The sequence below is a fragment of the Lycium barbarum genome, chromosome 1, assembly GCF_019175385.1.
Source record: "Lycium barbarum isolate Lr01 chromosome 1, ASM1917538v2, whole genome shotgun sequence".
NCBI lineage: Eukaryota > Viridiplantae > Streptophyta > Magnoliopsida > Solanales > Solanaceae > Lycium > Lycium barbarum.
This window is the reverse complement of record NC_083337.1, coordinates 5,842,750-5,868,680: the sequence shown is the minus strand read 5'-3', so window position 1 is coordinate 5,868,680 and position 25,931 is coordinate 5,842,750. Positions and strand designations below refer to the sequence as shown.

The window sequence follows — 25,931 nt, the reverse complement described above, 5'->3', positions numbered from 1 at the left end:
AACAAAATTTCATTTTCCAGGAGGGTCCTGATAACCTAAATCCCATTTTCCAGGAGGGTCCTGCTAACCTAAATCTCATTTTCCAGGAGGGTCCTGAGTTTTGTCCTCGTAATACTTGCGCCTTGCATTTTTCAGAATGTACCTGCAGGCAGCGAATAAAATTTTATGTCCCTATTTCAAACAAAGAAAAATTTGTGAGTTTCAAAACTCTGTGGTTGGTTTATGGCTTGTCTGTGAAAGCAACTGCTTTTTGCACTCATCTTGTTTGGCTCTGCTTTTAGACAGTTATCACATCCTGTTGACCCACGGCATTACTGACTCAAACATGGTTTCCAAAATGTCTCAGAAGTAACTTCAACACCAGACCATAGATCTCTTGTTTCATAATGTCCGTTAACTCAAACTTTATTGAACCTTGTATTTCCCTGAATCCAAAACTTATTAATGGTCGACAGCTGGTTGAGTATCTTACGCCGACTGAATTATGTTACCTTCATGTGCTAGCCAAGATGTTTTGCTTCGCAATTGGGAAAACTGGTAGCAAGTTTTGTGATCCTTTCTTACTTATCTCACAACAGAATGACTCAAAGAAAAAGCCTGAAATCCAAACGACGAAAGCAAAATAAAAGATAAAGATGAAAAGAGGTTAACAGAAGGATGTCCTCTTCGAGAAAGAAAAGAATGGGGAAAACTTATCTGAATGTTGTAGCCAGCTCCAATGATATGACATGCATTTTGGCTTAATCAGTCTGATTTGTCCATCCTAATTATTCATAAACTCTTACTAACCCTTTGACTTCGAAACCGAATGTCTACACCCAACAACTGCGTCAAAATCAAGGCCTTCATACAATTAGTGGACCAACAAGTCTCACTCATGTTCAATTCTCTCAACTCCCCATCGCCTTATGGTGCTCGTGAGGGTTTTCACCAGTAAGACTCTCATTTTCAATTCTCTCAACTCACAATCGCCTTACGGTGCCCGTGAGGGTTTTCACCAATAAGACTCTCTCATTATCATTTTTCTTTTATCTCCCTTATGCTGATGCCACAAGTGATGCCAATGATGCAAATGCCTTATACTCATAGCTTGCTCAGCCTTGACATTCTTAATGATTGATCTGAAGGTCTTTTATTTGGTTGTAACGTGGCTTTTGGATAGGGTTGGAAATAAAGGATGGCATGGAGGCTCAAAGACAATACAAAAGTAATAAGGGATGAGACTTACAACGTTTGGAATCGACTCAAAAGAAAATAATAACTTCTGTCCCAGTTTCTTCGAAACGGGAAATTTTGGATTCTCTTTGGTTGGACCGAACCCCAAAATAGGGTTGCCTACGTATCTTGTCTAGACAAGAATCAGGTCAGACGTAGTTCCGAATTTTTTTTATTTTTTTTTTGATTTTGTTGTTGTTGCTGTTTTTTTTTTTTTTTTTTATAATAATATTTATGAAAAGCTTGATTCCAAACGAGGGTTGCGAAAGAAAAATAAACTATGGCTCAAAAGGGGTAGCAAGGGATGACATAATGTATAGGTAGCAGAATAGACTGCCTTCGTCATATCAACCCTTAAAAATATCAAGCACCCAACAAGTAAATCAAAGGTAGGGAGATGAAAATCATACATAATATCTTTTCACTGCATCTGCATTGATGGCAGTTTCAGACATTGTGCCTTCTATGTCTGTCAGATACAAAGCACCATTGGGCAAAACCTTCTTCACCACGAATGGCCCCTGCCAATTTGGGGCGAACTTGCCTTTGGCCTCTGCCTGATGTGGAAGAATCCGCTTTAACACTAATTGACCCACTTCAAAATGTCTGGGGCGCACCTTTTTGTTGTGTGCTCGTGCTATCCTCCTTTGATACAGTTGACCATGACATACCGATGTTAATCTCTTTTCGTCAATCAGACTCAATTGCTCTAAACGGGTTTTGACCCACTCATCGTCATCAATTCCGGCTTCCTCAGTGATTCGAAGGGACGGGATTTAAACTTCTGCAGGTATAACCGCTTCGGTCCCGTATACCAACAAATAAGGAGTTGCACCTACTGAAGTGCGAACAGTTGTGCGATAACCCAATAAAGCAAAAGGCAACTTTTCATGCCATTGTCTCGAACCTTGCACCATTTTGCGCAGTATCTTTTTAATGTTCTTATTAGCAGCTTCCACAGCCCCATTTGCCTTCGGACGATATGGAGTTGAATTCCGATGTGTAATCTTAAACTGCTGACATACCTCACGCATCAGATGACTGTTGAGATTCGCCGCATTATCTGTAATCATTGTCCTCGGGATCCCAAACCTGCAAATGATGTTGGAATGAACGAAATCCACCACGGCTTTTTTAGTCACCGACTTGAGAGTTACTGCTTCCACCCACTTTGTAAAGTAATCGATGGCCACCAAAATGAACCTATGCCCATTGGACGCTTTCGGCTCAATTGGTCCGATCACATCCATCCCCCAAGCTGCGAAAGGCCATGGAGCAGACATTGTGTGCAATTCTGAAGGAGGAGAATGTATCAAGTCGCCATGTACCTGGCACTGATGACACCGACGAACGAAACGGATGGAATCCCGCTCCATGGTGAGCCAGTAATAGCCTGCTCGAAGAATTTTCTTTGCCAAAACATACCCGTTCATGTGCGGTCCACAAACTCCTGAATGTATCTCAGTCATGATAGTTGTAGCCTCTTTAGCATCTACACACCTCAAAAGTCCTAAATCTGGAGTCTTTTTATACAAAATTCCTCCACTTAAGAAAAATCCGCTTGCCAATCGTCGAATAGCTCTCTTCTGGCCACTGGTAGCATGTGCTGGATATTTCGCCGACTCGGTATATTCTTTAATATCATGGAACCAAGGCTCACCGTCAAGTTCCTCTTCAACTGTATTGCAATAAGCATGTTGATTGTGAGTTTGTATATGTAAAGGGTCAATGTGAGCCTTGTCTGGGTGCTGGAGCATTGAAGACAAGGTGGCTAAAGCATCAGCAATCTCATTATGAATCCTAGGAATGTGCTTAAATTTTACTGTTATGAACCGTCTGCATAAGATCCTGCAAACACTGGTGATATGGTATAAGCTTCAAATCACGGGTTTCCCACTCTCCTTGAACTTGGTGGACTAGCAAGTCTGAATCCCCCAATACCAATAATTCTTGAATCCCCATGTCGATAGCTAACCTTAAACCCAAAATGCAAGCTTCATACTCCGCCATGTTGTTGGTACAATAAAATCGAAGCTGGGCTGTTACAGGGTAATGTTGTCCTGATTCTGAGATAAGAACGGCCCCTACCCCAACTCCTTTCCTGTTAGCAGCCCCATCAAAAAACAACTTCCAACCCGGATCGTTATCCGGAATGACCTCCTCGAGGCATGACACTTCTTCATCAGGAAAGTACGTTTTCAATGGCTCATATTCTTCATCCACTGGGTTCTCCGCCAGATGGTCTGCCAAGGCTTGGGCTTTCATCGCGGTCCGAGTCACATACGAAATATCAAACTCCGTGAGTAATATCTGCCATTTTGCAAGCCTGCCCGTGGGCATGGGTTTCTGAAATATATACTTCAAAGGGTCCAAGCGGGAGATAAGATAAGTAGTGTAGGACGAAAGATAATGTTTCAATTTTTGTGCAACCCAAGTCAAAGCGCAACACGTCCTTTCTAGATGAGTGTACTTAGCCTCATAAGTAGTAAACTTCTTGCTGAGATAATAGATTGCATGTTCCTTCTTGCCTGTAACATCATGTTGACCCAATACGCAACCAAAGGAATTGTCCAGGACTGATAGGTACAATATTAAAGGTCTCCCAGGCTCGGGAGGAACCAATACAGGTGGATTCGACAGATACCTCTTGATTTTGTCAAACGCTTCTTGGCATTCGTCAGTCCATTCAATCGCAGCATTCTTCTTTAACAACTTAAAAATGGGCTCACAAGTTGTTGTGAGTTGAGCAATAAATCGACTAATGTAATTCAACCTCCCAAGTAGGCTCATTACCTCGGTTTTGTTCTTTGGCGGTGGTAACTCCTGAATAGCTTTGATCTTTGCAGGATCCAATTCAATACCACGCCGACTGACTACAAACCCCAAAAGTTTCCCTGACGGGACTCCAAATATACATTTCGCTGGATTGAGCTTAAGATTGTACCTGCGAAGCCTTTCGAAAAATTTCACCAAATCCTTGACATGGTCAGACTGCTTTCTTGATTTAATGATCACATCATCCACATATACTTCAATTTCTTTATGCATCATATCGTGAAATATGGTGGTCATCGCTCTCATATATGTTGCCCCAGCATTCTTCAACCCAAACGGCATGACTCGATAACAATATGTACCCCATTCTGTGATGAAGGATGTCTTCTCTGCATCATCATCATCCATAACGATCTGGTGATACCCTGCGTAGCAATCTACAAAAGACGCAATCTCATGCTTAGCACAGTTGTCTAACAAAATATGGATATTGGGCAATGGAAAGTCATCCTTCGGGCTTGCTTTGTTTAGATCACGATAATCCACACACACACGCGTTTTGCCATCCTTCTTCGGAACGGGGACAACATTGGATAACCAAGTAGGGTATCGAGCGACTCGAATGACTTTGGACTCAAGTTTTTTTTCGATTTCTTCTTTAACCTTCACACTCATATCTGATTTTAGTTTCCTTAATTTCTGCTTCACAGGAGGGAATGTGGGGTCAGTTGGCAATTTGTGAACCACCAATTTAGTACTTAAATCCGACATATCATCATAAGACCATGCAAAAACATCCTTATATTTAAACAAAGCCTGGATTAATTCTTTCTTGGAATGTGGTTGAACATGCACACTTAGCTTAGTTTCCCTGACATTATCTTGATCTCCTAGATTGATTGCTTCGGTTTCATTCAAATTAGGGTTCGTTTTATCTTCGAAGTGTTTCAAATCCCTGCTTATTTCCTGAAATACTTCTTCTTCATCATATTCAACTTCTTGGTTCATTGTTTCATGGTTAGGTCGGATTTTAAGATCTGGCTGAGAATTCCGCATGCATGTCATATCATTAGAACCAGCACAAACAGAACTGTACAAAAGAAAATAAACAAACATATTAGAATTTACGGAAAAAACAAATTGCATTTCATTGAAAGGAAGGATAGAAGGGTTTGAACATTAAAACAAGCGAAAGATAAAAATCTGAATTACAACCCTGGAATAACTCGGATAAAGGAAAGGAAAACAAAACAAACTACCAAAACTCCTTCCTGGTTGGGAGAGGAGTGACTTCCCAATTGCTGAGTTGGACATCATGGCCAATGAACTGCACATCCGCGTTACTGGGACCCCCTCCCATTTCAACCATATCAGCTTCAACAAACAAGTTCTGGAAACACCCAATCAACCCAAAATCCACATCCAGTACTGGCTGGGAAAAACTGCTGGTATTCTTGACGAAGGACTTGTAGATTGGTGGCACAGGCTTAGTAAGTGACCATGCTTCTTTTTTTCGCTTTTTAACCCTCTTTCTATCTTCAGCCGTTGGTTTGAACCCCAGACCAAATGGACCTGGACTCTCACGTGGACACACCGGATAAACCATACCTTGTAGAGAAGCCCCCAAGCCTTTTCCTGGCTCAAAACCATATTTCAACATTTCATTTACCACCATAACAGATGTTGGAGGCAACTGCGGTCTCAGAATGGGTTTCCCTTCAGGGATCTGCTCAGCTACCACTATATCAGAAGCTTGATACACCAGTGTTTCATCAGTATTATCCACTTCGATAAAGGGAACAGTGGAGTCTTTATAAATGGACAAATCCCTTCACCGTGAACGATCACTTCCTGCCTATCATATTCAAACTTGATCATCTGATGCAATGTGGATGGGATTGCCCCAGCCATATGTACCCACGGTCTTCCCAACAACATATTATAGGAGGCATTGATGTTCAATACTTGAAAATCTATGGTAAAATCACCAGGCCCTATTGTAAGCACAAGATCTATCTCACCGATGGCGTCAGTTTTCGCTCCATCAAAAGCTCTAACACACACATTATTTGGTTGAATTCTTTCAGTACTTACATTTAGTTTTTGTAAGGTTGACAGAGGACAAATGTTTGCACCAGAGCCCCCATCAATCAAAACTCTCGTGACATAGGAAAGCTCACATTTTACAGTAATATGAAGGCTTCGGTTATGTCCAGTACCTTCAACGGGTAGTTCATCATCTGAGAAAGTGATTCTATTTACCTCAAAGATCCTCCCAGCAATTTTCTCCAATTGATTAACCGTAATCTCAGTAGGGACATGAGCTTCATTCAAAATCTTCAACAAAGCTTTGCGGTGTTCATCTGAGTGTATTAATAAAGACAACAAAGAGATTTGAGCAGGGGTTTTCCTTAATTGCTCCACAATGGAATAGTCTGGCAATTTCATGTTTTTCAATAACTCTTCAGCTTCTTCCTCTGTTACTGGTTTCTTAACGGGTATTTGGCCTTCCCTTACCTGCTTGGTTTTCCTTAACTCTTCCGGAGCGAAGCATCTTCCTGAACGAGTCAGGCCCCCTACTTCGTCTACTTCTTTGATGATTTCCTTCCCTTGGTAAGTAACCATAGTCTGATTATAATTCCAGGGAACCGCCTTAGCATCAACTATTGAAAGTTGTGTCACTGGCTTAATAATGATAGGAGTGGTGAACGCCCCTTTGACAGTTAAAATAGGCATGCTCGACACCCCTGGCACGATCAACTTTGGTTTTCCCTGACTTGCCCCAACCTTCTCTGGAGCTCCCTTCACAATCAATAAGGGTTTCATCGCGTCTGACTGGATTGGTCTCTTTGTAACCTCATTTAACCCCAAAGGTGCTGTTTTTGCGGAATCTGCCACATTTACTGATTTCTCCACGCCTGCTTCAATCTTCATGATAGGCTTGTATGGAACATCAGACCCATCACTACCATAGATCAACTCCAACATGTTTGTTTCTTTATGATTTGGTAGTGGGTTTTGATTGATATTCGGTATATCTGCATTTTGCACCACAATTTGTTAGTGTATCAATCAAATCTTGGATTGCTTTCTTCAAATACCAACATTTCTCTATATTGTGTCCCGGGGTATCAGAGCAATAAACACATCTTTGAGAGTAATCAAGATTTTTCGGAGGAGGGTTTGGGATCCTTCCTTCAATTGGGCTTAAAACATTTAATGCCCTCAACTTCTGAAACAAATCAGCATATGATTCCCCAATGGGGGTAAAGTTATCCTTGACCGTATTTGCCCTTTTGTACTCCGGCCTGGGCCGAAAATTGGATCTGGGAGGGCCTTGGTAAGTCTGTGGAGGTGGAGGACGGACTTGCGGGGTTGGTGCACGCCATTGCGGGTAACAAGCGGGCTGGACATATGGCTTGCGTACTGTATATGGGGTACTGAGGGGGCGGAATAGAATATTGTGGGTTTTGGGGAGGGAAGTAGTGTTGTGGGTAATTATATGGATCTTGGGTGTAGTTTTGGGGTTGGGGTTGGGGTTGGGGTTGAGTGTATTGGCGAGGCGGGCCCCTCGGGTTTCGCCAGTAGCCCAGGCGCAACCGTAGCTACGTCTTCCTTTTTCTTCTTTCCACCAAAACTCCCTGAACCATTTTGAATGGCTTGGGTTGTTGCCTTCAACGCGGCAAAGCCGACAATGCGTCCTGTTTTGATTCCTTCTTCTATTATTTCTCCCATTATAATGGCCTCAATGAACGGTTTTCCTAGGGTTGGGATCATGTGTTGATAATATGTCTCATCTTGTGCATGGAGAAAAGTCTCCACCATCTCTCCTTCTCTCATTGGTGGCTTTACCCTTGCTGCTTGTTCACGCCAACGAACCGCAAACTCCCTAAAACTTTCGGTAACTTTCTTCTTCAGGTTGGTTAGAGACTTTTTATCAGGAACCAGATCAATATTGTACTGAAATTGTTGCACGAACTCATTTGCCATATCATCCCAAGTATGCCATTTCACAATGTCCTGATCAATAAACCATTCCGAAGCTAAACCAGTGAGACTCTCCCCAAAGTAAGCCATGAGCAATTCCTGATTACCCCCAGCTCCTCTCAGTTGGTTGCAGTATCTCCTCAAATGAGCTATGGGATCACCGTGCCCATCGTACTTGTCAAACTTCGGTGTCTTAAACCCCGGAGGTAAGTGAACACTCGGGAACATACACAAATCACTGTATGAAACGCTTTTATAGCTTCCTGATCCATGCAAGTTCTTCATAGCTTGTTCTAGACTTTTCATCTTCCTAACCATTTCGTCATGCTCTACATTCTTAGTAGCAACTCCATACTCAGCGCTAAGATGCGTAACCGCATTCTTAGCAGGACCTCTATATTCATGGCCAAGATGCGTAACCGCATTCTTAGCAGGTCCTTCAGAATCGATTAGAGGACTAAAATGTAGAGTCTGATGATAAGGATCAGGAGCCCCAAATGCAAAATCGTGTGCAAAATGCTGCTCTTGACGGATGTCAGATGGTGGCACAAGGTTTGACCTTTGCATAACCGCAGGTGGCGTTATTGTGTAAACTGGTCATACATTTGCAACATGATTGGGGTTAGACAGTGGGTATGTGTAGGCAGGCCCAGTGGTTGCAATCCCGGAATGATCGGTCCTGATTGGTACCCTTGGAGGACGACCTACAGAAGTTTCCGCCGTATTTGGCAAATTGGTGTAATGACCGAACCCAGGTGGGTATACCGGGTCTTCCGCAGTAGATAACGGTGCTTGTGAGCATGCCTGTGCGACGGAAGTGATGTCGGGGAACCCAGGGATTGACTGAGGAGGTTGTTGACCATTCGACCATCCTTGCAACATCTCAATCATTTGTTGCCTGAGAATTCTATTCTCCTCGGCGATGGCAGATTCTTGTTGAGCCACCCGTTCCGTTTCATCCCCCATGTTGATCATCGGTAGCGAAGTCCCTTCCGTCATTCCGATACTGCCCTTTGACCTTGTGAAATAATGATGTGTTGCCAGTATGGCCACAAACCAACCACTTTTACCTTAACTCTTCTCTGTAAAACAGCTAATGTTAGGGTTAAGCAATTCATAATCACTCATTCATATGCATGTATCAATTCTACCATGGCAGGCCCTATGTCTCATCCCGGCTTATCTAGGTGCAGCCTCGCTTTTTTTTTTCATCGCTCATTTCTCTTTTCTTCTTCTCCCTTTCTTTCTTTCAACCTCTCCTTTCTCTCTCTTTTTTTTTTTTTTTTTTTGCAGGTTTTAGAAGCTTCGATCGAACCCGTTGGGGGTTGCCTACGTATCATGTTGAAAACATGAATCAGATCGTAACGTAGTTCGTACAAATAGCTGGGTTATTTTGAAAACAAAATATTTTCCATTGATTTTCAACTTTCATTCCATCATTTTTACAAAGACTCAAAGAAAGGATGAAAAAAGAAATAAAATCGACTCCACTAGTACTAAAGACAACGTAACGCTGACTCAAAAGAAAAATGAAAGAGCAAAAGGTAAAAGACGAACACGTTGACTGTATCGACACTTCTATTCCTTGTCCCCCTCATGATGACTCTGATTCAGCTGGCCACCCATATCCTTATATAAACCTTGCAGTGCACGGGTGAGATGATTGACAAAGGTAGGTATTTGCGAATGAAACTGCTCGTAGCCCAATCTTTCATATTCCAAACCTGCTTGTGAAGAGCGAATGGCCATACCTCGGACCCTACCTCGAACCGTCCCACATTTGTACTCTAATTCTTTTATCCTTAACTCACGGGCAGCGGCCTCTTCTCTCGCCTTTTTCTCACGCACGGTCACTGACTCTAATTTCTCCTGTAACATCTCCCTCTCCTGAATTAACTGAGACATATCAGAGCCTATATTTTGGCGAGCCAAGTTCCTTTTTGCTTCCTCCAATTTTTCGTGAAGTTTATCTTGGGAGCGTAACCACTCAGCCTTCTCTTTTTTAAACTGTTCTTCTTTTCGTTCAAACTCATTCTGCTGTTGGTGCATATCCTCTTCAAGGATGCTCAATCTCTCTTGCAAACCTTGTCTAATAATTTTAGCACGTTCCGCTATCTGTGACCCCCTAATCGTGGCCAGTTAAAGCTTTCCCTGTAGTGCGGCTGTTTTGGCCCTTTCCTCGGCAATTTCTACATCCCGCTGCTGAATTATAGCCCTAGCGTGCTCCAGGTCTGTGTGTATAATTTGCAGTGTGGATTGATAATCTGCTTCTACTTCTAAACGGGCTTGTCTGATCTTTTCCTCATACTCCATTTGTTGTTGGGCCAAGCTTGCTCTAGCACGCTCTAAATCTGCTTGTAAGAGTAGATTGGCGGCATGGTGCTCCTTCATCGCCATCGCGATTTTTATGTCCATTTCGGCTTCATAATCTACTGGCCCTTTTGCGGATCTCTTGGGTTGAACTTTCACAACTGGTTGGTTCTCAAGCCATATAGGGTATCCCGGATGCACTTCCCCCGAATGACGCTCGGTAACCATTGTATCGAATGTCATTACCCGACAGCCATTCCAAATCTCCACAACCAATCCTTCAGGCAAGGGGATTTCTGGTCTTACCTCAAATACAAAATTCGTCATGTCTTCTACTACAGGTATTATCTGGCACCGACCCAATTGTCGTAAAACTCGTAATGGTACGTACGGTTGAACACCCCTTATACCCATCAATAAGAGAAATGGGCGATGTGTAGATGTGTATATGACTTCTCTCCAAGGGAACCAAGGGAAGTTCCAAGTGATCTTATCTGACGTTAATGAACGAAATTCTCCAATCCATGCCTCCACACCGTCCGGTTGCTTATAATCCTTTACCCTAGTTTCATAGCTTGAAATGTAATCACTCCGATCATGAACAAATCTTGCCACGTGACGGGGTCGGAAGATATGCTCCACTATCCACATTTGCAATAATATGTTACACCCTTCAAAGTAACCCTTTCCCTTTTGGCAAACCGTCAAGGCCCGATAAATATCTGCTAAGATCATTGGCACAATGGTATGATCCTTCTTTGTGGTCAAGACGTCTACTATCCCGGCTAAACGGATGTTGATTTTCTGCCCCCGTCTTGGGAAGACCATTATTCCTAAAAATGCCACCATGAAGGCAAAACGACTGTGGTCTTTCCAAATTTCAAAATTTCCTTTATTACTGAGCCTCTTTCCAAACCTCTCAAACCCGTCTCTTCTCCCGTACCTCTCATACAAGAATTCTAAAGAAACCCATCCTTTGTCCAGGGATTCCCAACCCTCATCCAGAAATTCTTCCTTGCCCTTTTTCTTCTCATCCTCTTTGCGCTTAGCGATGTTCATTTTTGTGAGGAAACTGTTCACAGAAATAAGTCTTGGGGCTGCAAGTTTTTGGCGGTGTAGGTTCTCACCAAGTCCGGTATAGCCAGCAATTTCCTGTAAGGTAGGGGTCAACTCGAAGTCTGAAAATCGGAACACATTCTTTGTAGGGTCCCAAAAGGATAGCAAAGCATCAATCACGTCCCTCCTAGGGTCGATTTTCATAATGTTGGTCAAGAACCCCATATGCTTAAAGATCTTTGTGTGTTCTAGCACATCCATTTCATTCCACCATGTCCAAAGTTTCCAAGGGACCTCATGAACAACCTGAAGTGGTATACTCCCATCTCGCTTCCTCTTTTGACACTTCCCACGGCCCGGATAAAACATGTTGTACCTATGGATGTAAATACATGGTTAAGACTCATATAGACCTGTTGGATATGAAAGTAATGACCTTTTTAGACTTGGACTCATGAATGCACGTGGACGACAAATAAACTTATAGAAAAATATGTGGTTTTAAAAGCTAAGGCAAGAAAAATCACAATCAATCTCTGTAATTTTTTTTTTACAGCAGTCTACCGTGACCCAGATAGCAAAACTCAACAAAGTTTCCCAACATTGGACTTGAAAACCAAACCTAGAGTGAATTGTCTAAATACCCTGTCACCGATTCGTGGGTACGTTTAATTTTATGACAAGGACTCTGCAAAGTGACTTAGTATCTTTATTGTTTTGACAAACTAACCTGACACAAATGGACAAAAGGACTACACAAATGACACAAATGAACTTCTCAAACCTGAGAAGGTGGGGCCGAACTCGAAGAGAGTTGCCTACGTATCTCACGGACGGTGAGAATCAGGCTCGCGTAGTTCGTATAAACTCAAAAAAAAAAAAAAAAAAAAAAAATGGGGATGATATTTGACCTCTTCTCTTTTCTTTTCTCCTTTTTTTTTCCTTTTTTCGAGAAGGGTAGGGCTAAACAGGTTTTTTTTTTTTTTTTTTTTTTTTTTTTTTAATGGCCCAAAAGTCAGTGATATTTATCTCTCTCGAACCCCCTTGGTTATCCTAAAGCCGGTCAACAATCAGGCACTTCCCAAGTATATTACAATTAGCACATTGGATGCACATGTTGGTCTGATAAAAGGTCACCTGTCCTAGTCAGACCCGGCCCCTATGCCGAGTCCCACTAAGTCAAATGCACGTGATGCAGATAAGCGTAGCCTACTAGGGATATCAGTTCTGCGTTTTCAGTTCTACTAGGTTTAAGACCTAATGGCAAAGGTGTCTAGACTGGGTCACCCGAGCGGACAACTCGAGCCGGGGAGGGGCAATACTGTCGGTAGCAGTGCTATTCCGACTTCATTGCTTATCCTGTCCCGCCTAACATGTGTGACTAAAATCCTTCACCGGGGGCCAAGACACTCCGGCTTTATCTTGACAGAAAGTTAGGATGCATAACTGCATTCCTGTGACTGTGTGTGAAGTGTTTCAGAGATTCAGAGGGGTGCGCGAGAGAAGACAGTTTATAATACAGTTCAACAATATCAAAGCGATAAATGAGCGGTAATTAGCACATTAGGCTCAACAAAACACAATAAATCCAAATAACAATAATAAAAGCCAAGTATAAGGCAATATCACAAAGCTCGAATTCTGGTTAACTCCCTAGCAGAGTCGCCAGAGCTGTCACACCCCTTTTTTGCCCCCGCGCTATAAACGCGCAGGTTTTTATTATTAAAGGGTTTTTCCATTTGAAGTGACGGTTTTGAAAAGGGATTATGTATTTACTCAGAGTCGCCACTTGGAATTGAGTTTTGGTGTTCCAAGTCACCTAATGAATCCCTAATCAAAAGGAAATGACTCTTTTATTATGGTCCGCGAAAACAAAAGACCGGGTAAGGAATTCTGTTGACCGGGGAGAAGGTGTTAGGCATTCCCCGAGTCCCGTGGTTCTAGCACGGTCGCTTTATCGACTTATATTTAGCTTAAATTAATCTTTGAATATATTATGGATTTGAGCCTTAATTTGCTCGTACTTTTATTGTTGAACATTTATTGGTTTTAAACCGGATGCGTAACCGCATTCCGAATCTTCTAGGCGTTTCAAAGTAAGATGCATAACTGCATTCTTATTCGAAACAAAATTAATTATTAAAACGAGTTTGGTAAGGTACGTAACCGCATCCTTGAGTTATTAAAAAGCACGTCTCGAAATAGGATACGTAACCGCATTCTTAATCGAAACAAACGTCTTGAAACGTGCCTAAAGCTCGTCTAGCGTTAAAGACAATTATTTGTCTCTAAAATTCGAGACTTATTGTTATTTGGTTATTATTAATTTCTTATTATTATTTCACTATTTTTGACAACGGGTTTTAAAAAAATTCGCGACCCATCTCGCTCCTTCATAATTAATTAATCAGGTCTTGATGTTAATCTAGTCCTGATTCATTTTTTCTTATTTACGGAACAAAACTCGCAACCGATTAAATTTGCAAAGGCAATCACTGGCCAATTCAGAATCAAATTCCAATCCTGATTAATTCACGCGGTCCATATTCCTTTCGAATCACTAAGACGCAATAGATTAACAAAATGCCAGGAGAGAAACATGGAGCAGTAGCTTGTGAACCCCTTTTTAATCTCAAAATCTTGAGCAAACCAAATAATTCAGTGACCTTTAATTCTTTTATTAGTATTGTAATCAAATCTCATGAAGAAAAGAAAACATCTATCCATGCTATGCATATGTGGAGCTAAGCAGTAAACAAAACTCAAAAAAAAAAAAAAAAAAAAACCATCCTTTAAAATCTAGTCCATAACAGAACGTAAACCATGCAAACATTTTTTTTTTTACCACTAAATAAATTTCCATGAGCACTATACAAATCCATTTAAAACATCAACATGACCCAGGTTTAAAACGAACAGAAACTGTAGCTAAATTGTTTCCTACGAACCAATATTAATCATTATTTTGAACAATTAACAGATTTTTAAGAATTAAGAGTGTGAGAGTAGGCCTCAAAGAATTAACCCAAGCTAAAAATATGTACATGAACAGAAATAGAAACCAGCCAAAAATAATGGAAAAAGACGACTAAACTATGAATAGAAAAATAAGAAGAAGACATCAAATGTTTTTTCTTTTTAAAAAAAAAAAAAAAAAAGATTCTGCAAATAACGAACTGAAGCCGTAATTTAGTATTATTAAGATAATCAAACGGCATAGATCAAAACTAATTCATTCTCTGTCCAAAATATAAAATAAGTACGAAGCTCATAGCATCATATTTATAATCATGCTCAAATATGTTCATATAATCAGATCCAAATGAGATTTAAATACATATGAGAGTATAAACAAAGAAAGAGCATATGAACCTCAAATCACACCGGAATGAACCTGCTGTAGCCTTGGACCTCGACAACACCTAGACCGGACAACTTCGAACTCGATAACACATTTTTTTTTTTTTGAGAATGAACCTATAATGATCTAATCATGAGTTCCATGGTGTCTATGAAGGTATTTTCAGGTGGGTTTTAATGACAGAAAAAAACAGTGCGGTGTTTGGGATGATTTTCAGGTGGGTTCGTTGGTTTTCGGTGGTGACGGGAATAGGGTGGTGTTTATAGGTGAAGAAATGAAGATGATAGGTGGAGGTGACGGTGGTGAATGGGTGGTGGTTTGTGGTAGTTTAATGGTGAGCTAGTGAAGAAAAACAAATGAAGAAAATGATATTGTTTTTGGTCGGGATCTGTCCGTTTTCCAGTCTCTCTATCTACTGTGTATATGTTTTTCTTGCGTCTATTTTCTATCTTATCTATAGTGTTTTTTTCTCTATGTCTGCATGTGTATTGTCATAAAGATGATGATGATTTTTTTTTTTTTTTCTATCTACTATTCTATATGTGTATGGGTTATGTGCAGGTTTTAGGATGGAGAAAGAAAATGATGGTCATCTTTTTGAACAGCCAGAATCCCGGCTCCTGCTGGGATTTTTAAGTCTTAGAAAATTGAAGAAGGAGGAAACTTCTCTCTCTTCGTGGTCCCCACCCCTAACAATAATCCCCCAATTCACGTGTTCCTTTGTGCACAAAAGCAGACCCTAAATCCGCGGGCCCCCTTTTTGTTATCCCCTTTTTATGAAAAAATGTTTCCACTAAAAACGTGACCCCCTTTTTCTTATTTTTGTGATAAGGTTTGTTACGGAGCTTTGTCATTATGTGATGAGGTGGTGTAATCCCATTTGCTCATCATTTTATTTTTAAATGTAAAAATAAAAATAAATAAATAAAAACAAATATATATATATATATATTTAATAACTAATTCTAGATAACTGAAAAGAAAGAAAAAAAAAATCTTAAAATAAATAACTGTCTAAGCAAAATTAAAACCTACAAAGCATATTTTTGTAATTTTCTTTCTTTAAAATACAAAACTTATACTCTAAAAATAGCAAATATTTTGTTCTTTTTGATTTTCGCAAATAAGCCTACTAAATAAAAATAGAATAAAATCGACACGTCAAGAATTAAAATTAAAAGACATATTTAAACACTATAAGGTGAAACACACGGGGAGGGTCAAAAATCACGTGTCTACAGGAGTATTTATACATACTAAGGCAACATCTGCCCAGCATTAGCAGTAACGAGATCTGCAGATTTTGGGATGATTCATGGTATACCAAACATCTACTAAATTTAGGAGGGACATTTATGGCATTCAGACACATTTCAATTTATATCTTTATGTTAACAAAGCAAGACACCAGTAGTTATAATAAAAAAAATCATCTCTGCATGTAGCTTATAATACTAAAGCGATAACAGAATATCGTCGCCTCTCAGTTCACATTATTCAATCAGTTTCTCATCTATCATGAACATATAAAGAGGAAGACAAAATACTGAGGCAGAGACATAACACAGACAGGTAGAATACCAGGCCTCAAAGTCATTTTGAAACAAGTAATATATGATAATGTTACAGCTATTGCAAACGCAGACATACATCATACATGATTAACTCACAGAACACTTTTCTGGTAAGGGAGCAGGCAGGTGGAAGTTCAATGGACTAGTTCATATATACTGAATCATCTTAACACTTAATTGTATATTTTCAGCAAATGAGAAGAATGCATTATCTAGTTAAAAAATAGTTGTCGCAGTTACCTCTTTTCTCAAGATCATTACATGTACCCAAATTAAAACAAATAAAACAGATGCAAGATCACAAGGTTGTCAGAATCATCAAGAGGCAACTACTGTAGTTAGTCAATAGAATAGGTGGTTTAAAAAGTCTTAGATTTTATGACATAACTGGGCATGCTTTATATCATATTGGATTCAACTGCTTCAACCAAATGATAACTAAGCTAGCAAAATAATTCAAAGATTTCAAAGGAGGTACACACAGCATATATTCATAAAATTTGATCGAAATAGGACCTCAAACATGTGTCATAAATTTCCCAGAATACTAGATAGGTTCACAGGTGCTACCAGTTGCATCTAACAAACTTTCTACCCACACTCTGCGACTTTGGGATACCAAACCAATCGACCTAGACTCATATCATGGACACAGATTTAACAAGAACGACAGTAAAACTATGCACTAAACAAATGAAAGACCAGAACTTGAATTACTCCTTCATTCAGCAGCCAGGTTTGAAACTACCATCGGCAGTTTTTAAAATGGGCATTCAACTGCTTCTTAACAAGATGAACATATATTTATGACCACAACACAATTTGTAATGACATAGATTTGTAATACCCTGGGCTTAAAGGAATGTGCCTGATCACAGTTGAATCAATAGTAAAATCACAAACCACAATATTGCACCTACTAACAAAATATTACTAAACTAATGCAGGTTCTGCCAACATCGTTTGAAACCAATCGACATCTAATCTTCATTATGGAATGACCAGCCTTGCTATGACAACCAAAATTAATCAACATGGAATGCTTACTCAATATAATACTGATCTAAAGGACACTTAAGGCAGTTGATCAAACATGCTATACTAATCAACCAATTCAACTTTAATATAGCTAAATGCTGCAGGCAGGTCGAGCATAGAGGATCAGGTTAAAGTAGTCTATAGGGCCTAGACAACTGGGTCAAGCCGAGATGCCTAGAAAAATTCCATTATCAAACTGAAACTAAAGTATTAGAAGAAGGGAAATTATTTATGCTGGCAACACGAACAGGTTCACACATATTAAGCTTTCATATGCAAAATGATTAAAGCAGCTTGAGTTAGATAGGAAGAACACAGCTCACGCATTTTGAACCAACTAAAATCAAACTACTATACCCAACATATCCAATGGCATAAACAGAACTAACTTGGCGACTAAACCATCATGCAGGATTGATTAAATCCGAACTAATGTCCACATACAAACAGACTTATCTATTAAACTGAGCTAATCAACTCTAACCAAACAGCATATAGAATAGCAACTGAAGGATGCGAAAACAAAAGAAAAGGGGAATTACCTTCTTCGGGTGCAGCGAAATGGAGCTTCGGATCCTTCGATCTACACTCGAACACTTTGAAATTCGAACTTGCGTATGCTCGGATTCGAACGAACACCCACAACAAAAACAGAACAAGATCTAATATTTTGTGACGATATCGAGCAAATTGAAAGCCGATGTTTTAAAGGGGAACTGGAACAATTAAAGACTTGTATTTTCAAGGGAAATCTGGTGATTCAAAGACTTTGATTCTTGGGGATTTCTGCGATTAAGAATCTCTCTTTGTAGAGGATTTCAGCGACTAAAAAAAAACTATATCTTTGTAAAAGGGATTTCCCCGTCTCCGAACCTTGTCCCTAATGAACTAACAGAAACGATTATTTATAGGGTGGATTAGGGTTTTCGTTTGAAGAAAGAGAGAGAGAGGAGCAGGGGGGACAAGAGGGAGTGGGTGTGGCAGAGGCATGGGGAACAGGAAAGAATGGGGGGTAGCAGTGGCAACGTGGGGGGGGGGGGGGGGAGACGAGGGAGAAAGGAGGGAGAAGGAGAAGAGGGAAAGGGGGAAGGCGGCGTGAAGAAGAAAAATGAGAAGGGAACCCTAGGGTTCCCTCATTTTGAACGGAATTGGGCTTCCGGGTCGGGTAAATTGTTGGGTTGGGCTAAAAATATATGGGTTGGGGTATTTAAAATGTGGGCTAATCGATTTGGGCTAGTGAATTAAAAGAATGGGCTGATTGAATAAAAATGTGGCCAGGTAAATTAAAAATGTGGGTTGATCTTAAGAATTGGTCCGAAAAATAGTATGAGTTGATTGGGCTACTACATTTAAATAAAAGACCTATTTAAATAACTTGCGTTAAAATATTACTTAATATAAAATATGCAATTATTAGTGCTCAGATAAAAAATGGCGTTGTAATAACCGTGTAATAATATTTCGAAAATCCACAGTAAATAAACACTATTATTTAATTATGCAAAGATAAATGCGATGCGTGTGCGTAAGCTGGTAAAATGCCGAAAAATGATAATAATAATAATAATCAGTGCGGTAATAGAATAGTGAAACGCCGGTATTGATAAGAGGCTAATAATTATAGTAAAATATAATATATTTTTTTTTTATTTTCCAAAAATATTAGAAGCGTAAATAGGTATTTCGGAGGAGAGGCAGGACAAAATTGGGTGTCAACAGTGGTTAGTAATGTAGATTCATCACTTATAACGTCCAAATCCACTCCTCAAAGAGAAAGTGTACACGGTCGTATGCAATATAATTTACCCAACTATGAGTCGGGGTCGATCCCACAGGGAACAATATGCTAGGCGATTAAGAAAGTAAGGAACTTTCACCAACTAAGCTGAAGCCAAACGATAGATGATATTTTGATTTTTGGAGAATATTATAACTAATGCGGAAATGTAAACTTACCTAGAAAGCAAGTAAAATGATCAATGGCCACAAGCATGGATAATAGGATATTACACTCAAGTAACGATCCAATGTATTTTACGATATTACAACTAAGAACGAGGTTATGTTAATAGATAATGATTTCTAAATTCTCATTGAAAGTTTCTCAACCAAATCAATGAATTTCACCTTAAGCTTTCTCAAGCCTTAAAGTGTGATATTAGGCACAATCAATATAATCCCAAGTGACTTTCCTCTCTCGAGCTCAAGTCATTAGATGAGGGTTATGCCTCAAATCCTTGTTAACTAATCTTTCCCAAATTGACTTTCCTCTCTCGAGCTCAAGTCAAATTAAATGGGTGAGTCCTAGGGTTAGCTAATCCCTTTGGAAACATTCAAGAATGAGATTTATTAAAGAAACAATAACCCACTTCATTAGGAATAAAAATCATTTAATACATAAGCATAACAAGAGTTTCAAACCAAACTTTAATCAAGAATATTTTCATAAACAAGATTCAAGTAATGGAATAGAAAGCTACACACTTAGATAATCAATACAAAGCAATGAATTGAAGAAATGAATTGAAGGTTTAAGAAATGCTCAACCAAATCTTCAAATCTTCAACCCCAAAGTGTGGTGTAGAAACCTAGTCTCCAAAACTTGTCAAAAAACTGCCAAAGATATGTTTTACAAACCCTAAAAGAGTATTTATATCATTCCAAAAACGGGAATAAAATCTGGGCAAAAATACCCTCGTGCACAACATGCTACTCGCATCTTGTGTCGCAGGTGCAACATGCGAGTCGCATGTTGTGCCAAAACCGTAGCATGTTGTGCCAATTTCTCTGTCAACTCATGCTGCACAACATGCTGCAGCAAGTGCTGCTAGCATGTTCAACATGCTGCACGCATGTGCTGCTAGCATGTGCTGCCAGAAAGTGCTTCTTGTTCAATTTTTGCTCCGTTTTGCTTCGTTTTGCTCTCCGGGCATCTTATTCTACAAAACAACATAAATACACACAAAGTAACAACAAAAGTGCGTAAAGAGTCACAAAAGCTTAAGGAATTAGCATCGAATATCCCGTAATTTCACGGCTCATCAATCACTTTCATTAAAATAAAATTAATTAAATGATTTGGCCATAATGTAGAAGTCCAAAGAAACTCAATAGGGTGTAGTGCTCCATCTTCATGGTGGTTGACGCGTCACATATATATAGAGTGATTGACAAGTTTTTACTTTTTACCCCTTATTTTACCTAATCTTATAAGTTAATGGAAAGAATTGGCGTCTCCATACATATCCACTTTAGGTCAAAGTGGAACTGTTTAAAAACTAATTCGTAACATCTATTTAGAGGATATAACTACATTTCTACATATGTGCAGTTTCTAGAATCTTTTGGCAGAATTATATTTGTAATGATATTTCTCTTCTTTGGGAAATCCAATGTGGTGATTAACCCATAAGTTAAATTGTTGAACAAGAACAGGAGTTCAGTTATTTGCAGAGAATGGACAATATTTTAGGTGTTAAGCGGTTCTTTTGGGCGGGAAGCAGGCCATGCCCTACGGGCTAGGGGCATCTCTCGCAACCTAAGCACCATTATTCGATATTACCCGAGAAGCAAAAGATTCATCAGTCAAAGCTGAAAATACATGCATAAATAGTAGTTTAATGCTGAGGCCGACGACTAAAGCTTGGGACGGAGTCATATGAGGCGGAAGTCTCACGTATGGTTCTCTGAAAAGGGAGTGGTACCTACCGAAGCTTCAATCAAGCACCACCGATCAATTCTGCTTTGGGGTCACCCCTAACTCTACCATTATTATTGGGGTATGAAGTTCCAGAGTTGAGACAAATCTATATATAATATAAAGCTAGGCCTAAATAAGATGATGTGGCATACTGTTTTGGCCAAAAAACTCATTTATTTTTTTTCTCAATTTTTTGAATTTTTCTTACTTTTGTTCATTTATGTCCTGTTTTTAAAAACCCAAAAACCACTTCCCACGATCTGTTAATTATACCTCCACCCAAAAGTCATGCGCGTCCTACAATTCTTAATATTATCAGTTTTGGGCTTTTAATACAATAATGAAGAATTAAATATGGGTACCTTAAATAGAGATGTCCTCTCTCCACTACTAAAAATTACAGAAAAATTGAAGAGTAAAAAAATCTCCCACCCAAGTTTTGGTTGAAATGTATGGACAAAAAATGAAATCAGTGTTTTGACGAGGCAAATGTGAAGCAAAGTTTATGGCCACCAGAAGAATATATAGACCACAAAAATTTATTTGAAAAGTCTGAAATTTGCGCCGCTCAATAAACAAGAAAAGATGATGTGTTCATCAGTGATCAGTCCATAAAAAGATTACAGAAGGAAAAAAATGTGTCTGCACAAAAATTTGGGTATGTACTGCCTCTTTTTTTTTTTTCCTTGAGTGCGTGAATAATGTTTTAGATATATAGTTGAATCTCGGTAATGTAGTGCCTCTTTTTCTTAAAAATAAATAAAATAAAATTATGTGAAAGAAGGTGGTGAAAAGTTGTAATTAGTTGAGATGGCTTTTTGACATGATGGAATATTTTTAGGATGTTCAGTGCAGTGACGAATGTAGCGTGATAGGTGGAGGTTCGATTGAACCCCAAACTTTGGAGGCGAAATATAACTTTATGCTTAAGAATTTATTAAAAGTGCAATAAATAGTAGACATAAATCCATAACTTTTAAAAATACAACGGGTTTAAACTAATAATCTTAAGAGATTGAACCCATAGATTTTAAATCCTGAATCCGCCTCAGGTTCAGCGGACTATTAGAGGATAAAACATTTTAAATTTTGCTGAATATTAGGCTGGTAAGAAAGAGGAAAAGGAAAAAAAAAAAAAAAAAACCAAAACTAACGAATGAAATAAAGGAAAGAAAAAATAAGAGAAAGAAGGAAGAGATAAAAATAAGAACCAGCAATGTTTCAAATCATAAGAATTTATACATTACATAAAGTTTAAGATATTGCATAATCTTTTTAGATTTTATCTTTAAGGAGAATTTAGATTTATGGCATAAGAAAAATTCTTTCATTTTCTGAATTATTATGCTTGAGTGGACTAGCAATGATTTTTGTGTATCTTCGTTAATGCATGACCTGAGATTTTATTAATTAGCATCTCTGTCAATTTATAATTGCTCACTCTATTTGAACTCAAAAGTTTTATTTGTGGCAATAAAAAGATTGTGGGATAAATTAAGTCGAATCCTAAGCTCTAGGATTAGAGGCATAACAAATTTCAATGTTCCAACTCAGGCATCCACAAATTCTCAACCACAGATAGGACATTTCCTTGTTAAAATAGGACATTTTATTGCAAATAATATTTTAAATAAATTAAAAAAAAAGATAAATCACTTTAGGTAGTTTGATACATCTTAAATGTTGGAATCGTGTTTAAGGGGTGAGGTCGTAACAACCTTTAAAAATAATGTTTTTTAATATTTTAAAGAAACAAAATCAAATATTTATCTACTTAAATTATACGAGCAAAATCATCAAAGCATTAAATGTATGAGAAATAAAAGTATAATATTTATTTATGGAGTTATAAAAATTATGTAAAAATTTTGAAATTAAAAAGAAATATATCTATTATGTTATCAAAACAAATAAATTATCGGTAGTGAATTTACAATTAAGAAATCCCATTTTTCGTTAAAAACATATATAAATTGCAAAGGTAAAAAATTTAGGTGTGTACAACCTATGTTTTGCTTATATTTTAAATATTTAGATATTAGAAAAAGAGGATCATTTAATTAATTCAATAAGGTTCTTTTTCGCGCGGACTAATTCACTAGTTAAAGAATGATCGAGACAACATATCAGTTGCTCCTTTGTACTTTACTTGAATATGTTTTTATGCTATTAACTATTCTGATGATACATTGAACTGCCAAATTGCAAAAGAAATTGAATGCTATCATAAAGCTCTGTATTAACTAAGTTTAAGAATTGGAGATAAGCAAATTTGAGCCGCTGACATCCGCCGCAATGATAAATCACCATCTCTCAGTGTCCCCTATTAATTTTAACAAAATAGGAAAGCAAACACTTAAATTGGAATAGAACAAAATATAGTTTTACCATTAGAAACATCTGAGCAATTACTAAGAAGTAAAGTTGTCGTCACTCGTCATATAAAAAAAAAAATTGCGTGCACACTTTAGGTAAGAAAAATCATAGCAAACAGAAAAGTAGACAAGAGATCGAAACATCCAACTTTTAGTTCCAAACCAAAACAAAATTAAAGTCCTATTCTATCACCTTTTTTTCGCTACGAGTGCATGTTACTTATGGGCAAGAAATAAGAACCATCATTGTTTTCAATTTGAACTATTTTATGTATAAAGTCCAAAAATTAAAAGAAAATACAAATATTAGTTTAATATTAACTACTTCCTCTGTTCCAATTTATGTTGTCCTTTTCGCTTCCCAAAAGTCAATTTGACTACTTTTTAAGCTAAATTAGATTAGATTAACTTTATATTTTAAAAATAAATTTCAATATTCAAAAATTATACGAAAAGTACATTATCAATATAATATCGATATGATGAAAAAATACATTATCAATATCGGTCAAAGATTACATATCTTGAACATCAAAAAACGAAAATTGCCATATAAATTTAAAAAGAGACACATATTCTAGTATCCATTCGATTGTGTACTTTAAACAGAAACAGAGAATTTTGTGTTGTGTACTTTAAGCGATAGAGAAAATCCTATTAGCAATTTGAATAGCTTAGAAAAGAACTTTTTTAATCTTGGGAAAAGGTCCAAATATACTGTTGAAATACATGAGAAACCCCATGGTTCATCTCTCACAGATCGAGGAAAGAAGAAGAATGAAGAAGACGAGATGAAGATGAGAGATGAAACCAAATGAGTTCAGACAGGATCTGGTCTTGGATACATTCTAGAATTTTCTTTTCCAAGACCAGATGGACACGTGGGAGCATCACCACCATTTATCAGGGAATGTGGTGGACACATACATACTGTTGAATGGTCATGTGTGCACATGAGGGATTGTAGATATTTTATATATCCCTCACGTGAGAAGCACATGAGGGAATAATATTTGGTTACATGTAATTTTCTGTTACTTCATAGACTAAACAGAATAGTACAGGTGTCTATATATTTTTTATTTTGTTTTAGATAGTTTTGTATATATACATGTACATGGATGAGCAATAAGATCATAGAAAATTTTCCACAAATTTATAATCTCTCATCAATTCTTTCATGGTATCAGAGCACTAGTAAGCTTGATCCAAACATTCACGAAAACATCAAAATTAGAACCATTATCTCTAATTTAACAAGATGGTTGAAACAACACCAGGTGATGAAGCAGACAATGTTGAGAAAAGCATCACCTATGATCATAATCATCCTTATCACCCTAATATCTCAGATTCGCCTGGAATGACTTTGGTAAACACTGTGTTTGATGGAAGAGGGTACCCAGGCTGGAAGAGATCTGTTCTGCTATCATTATCAGCCAAGAAGAAACTTGGATTTATCAATGGAGCTTGCAAATGCCCAGATCTGAATTCCCCTAAACATGAGCAATGGAGTTGTGTTAATGACATGGTCATTTGTTGGATTTCTAATGCATTATCAAAGGACATTACCGATAGTGTATTATCATCAAAAACAACAAAAGAACTATGGGACAGCTTGGAGAGAAGGTTTGGAAAATCCAATAGAGCCAAACTTTACCAACTACAAAAGGAACTCGCAGTTCTTGTGCAAGGTAACAGTGACATAGCTAGGTACTTCACTAAACTTAAGAGATTATGGCATGAACTAGATGGATTGAATGTGATTATAACTTGCACATGTACATGTGTATGTGAAGGAAAAGAAAAATTGACTAAGTCCTTAGAAGATCAGAGTCTTATTCAGTTTTTTATGGGACTAAATGATATATATGCACAAGCAAGAGGAAATATACTAATGATGAACCCCTTACCCAGCATGGATGTTGCATATTCACTACTCCTTCAAGATGAGAACTAGAGCGAAGTGTATGCAAATGCACACCTTACCACTGATTCTGCTTCCTTTATGGCAGGAGGACAGAATAAACAACAAAACACACAACTAATGGCTGACTCTGCAGCTTTCATGGCAAGTGGACAAGCAAGAAAAGTTTAGAAATTCATAAATCAACCCTTTAGAGGAGGGAACACAGCTCAAAAATTCAACAACCAAACTCAAAAATTTACTGAACCAGTACCAAAGTTTAGGGGAAAGAAGAGATACAATCCTAATGTCTCCTGTACCTATTGTGGAAAGACAGGTCATGTACAAGATGATTGCCACAGGCTTCATGGGTACCCAGAAGATTTTGAGTTCACTAAGTCTTGGAGTTTTCAGGCACCATTAAAAGAAAATGCTGCAGTAACACATGAAGAGGAAGGAAATGGAACAGGGGAAGTAAATGAGTTCAACAACAACAACAATTTTGGACAACAATTCACCAAGGAACAGATTGCAGAAATGATGCAGATGTACAAGCAGGCAAAATCAACCCAAACAGGAATCAATGCTAATGCAGTAGCTGGTACTATTCTTAAGTGTTCAGGATCAGTTTTTA

At 38.3% G+C, this 25,931-nt stretch overlaps 2 protein-coding genes and 1 pseudogene across 2 annotated transcripts; all 3 read right to left on the bottom strand.

Moving 5' to 3' along the window:
* Positions 1-193: 193 nt before the first annotated feature.
* Positions 194-7,046, bottom strand: LOC132630445 (uncharacterized; annotated as a pseudogene).
* Positions 7,047-7,087: 41 nt separating this feature from the next.
* On the bottom strand, positions 7,088-15,505 carry LOC132630402 (uncharacterized). Its single transcript, XM_060345986.1, has 2 exons — positions 14,716-15,505; positions 7,088-11,719 (listed from the first exon to the last, which is right to left on the bottom strand). The coding sequence occupies exon 2, from the start codon at positions 11,710-11,712 to the stop codon at positions 10,117-10,119; it is 1,596 nt and encodes a 531-aa protein (XP_060201969.1). The 5' UTR covers positions 11,713-11,719; positions 14,716-15,505; the 3' UTR covers positions 7,088-10,116.
* LOC132608910 (uncharacterized) lies at positions 7,489-8,544 on the bottom strand. Its single transcript, XM_060322702.1, has one exon. The coding sequence runs from the start codon at positions 8,542-8,544 to the stop codon at positions 7,489-7,491; it is 1,056 nt and encodes a 351-aa protein (XP_060178685.1).
* Positions 15,506-25,931: the final 10,426 nt, after the last annotated feature.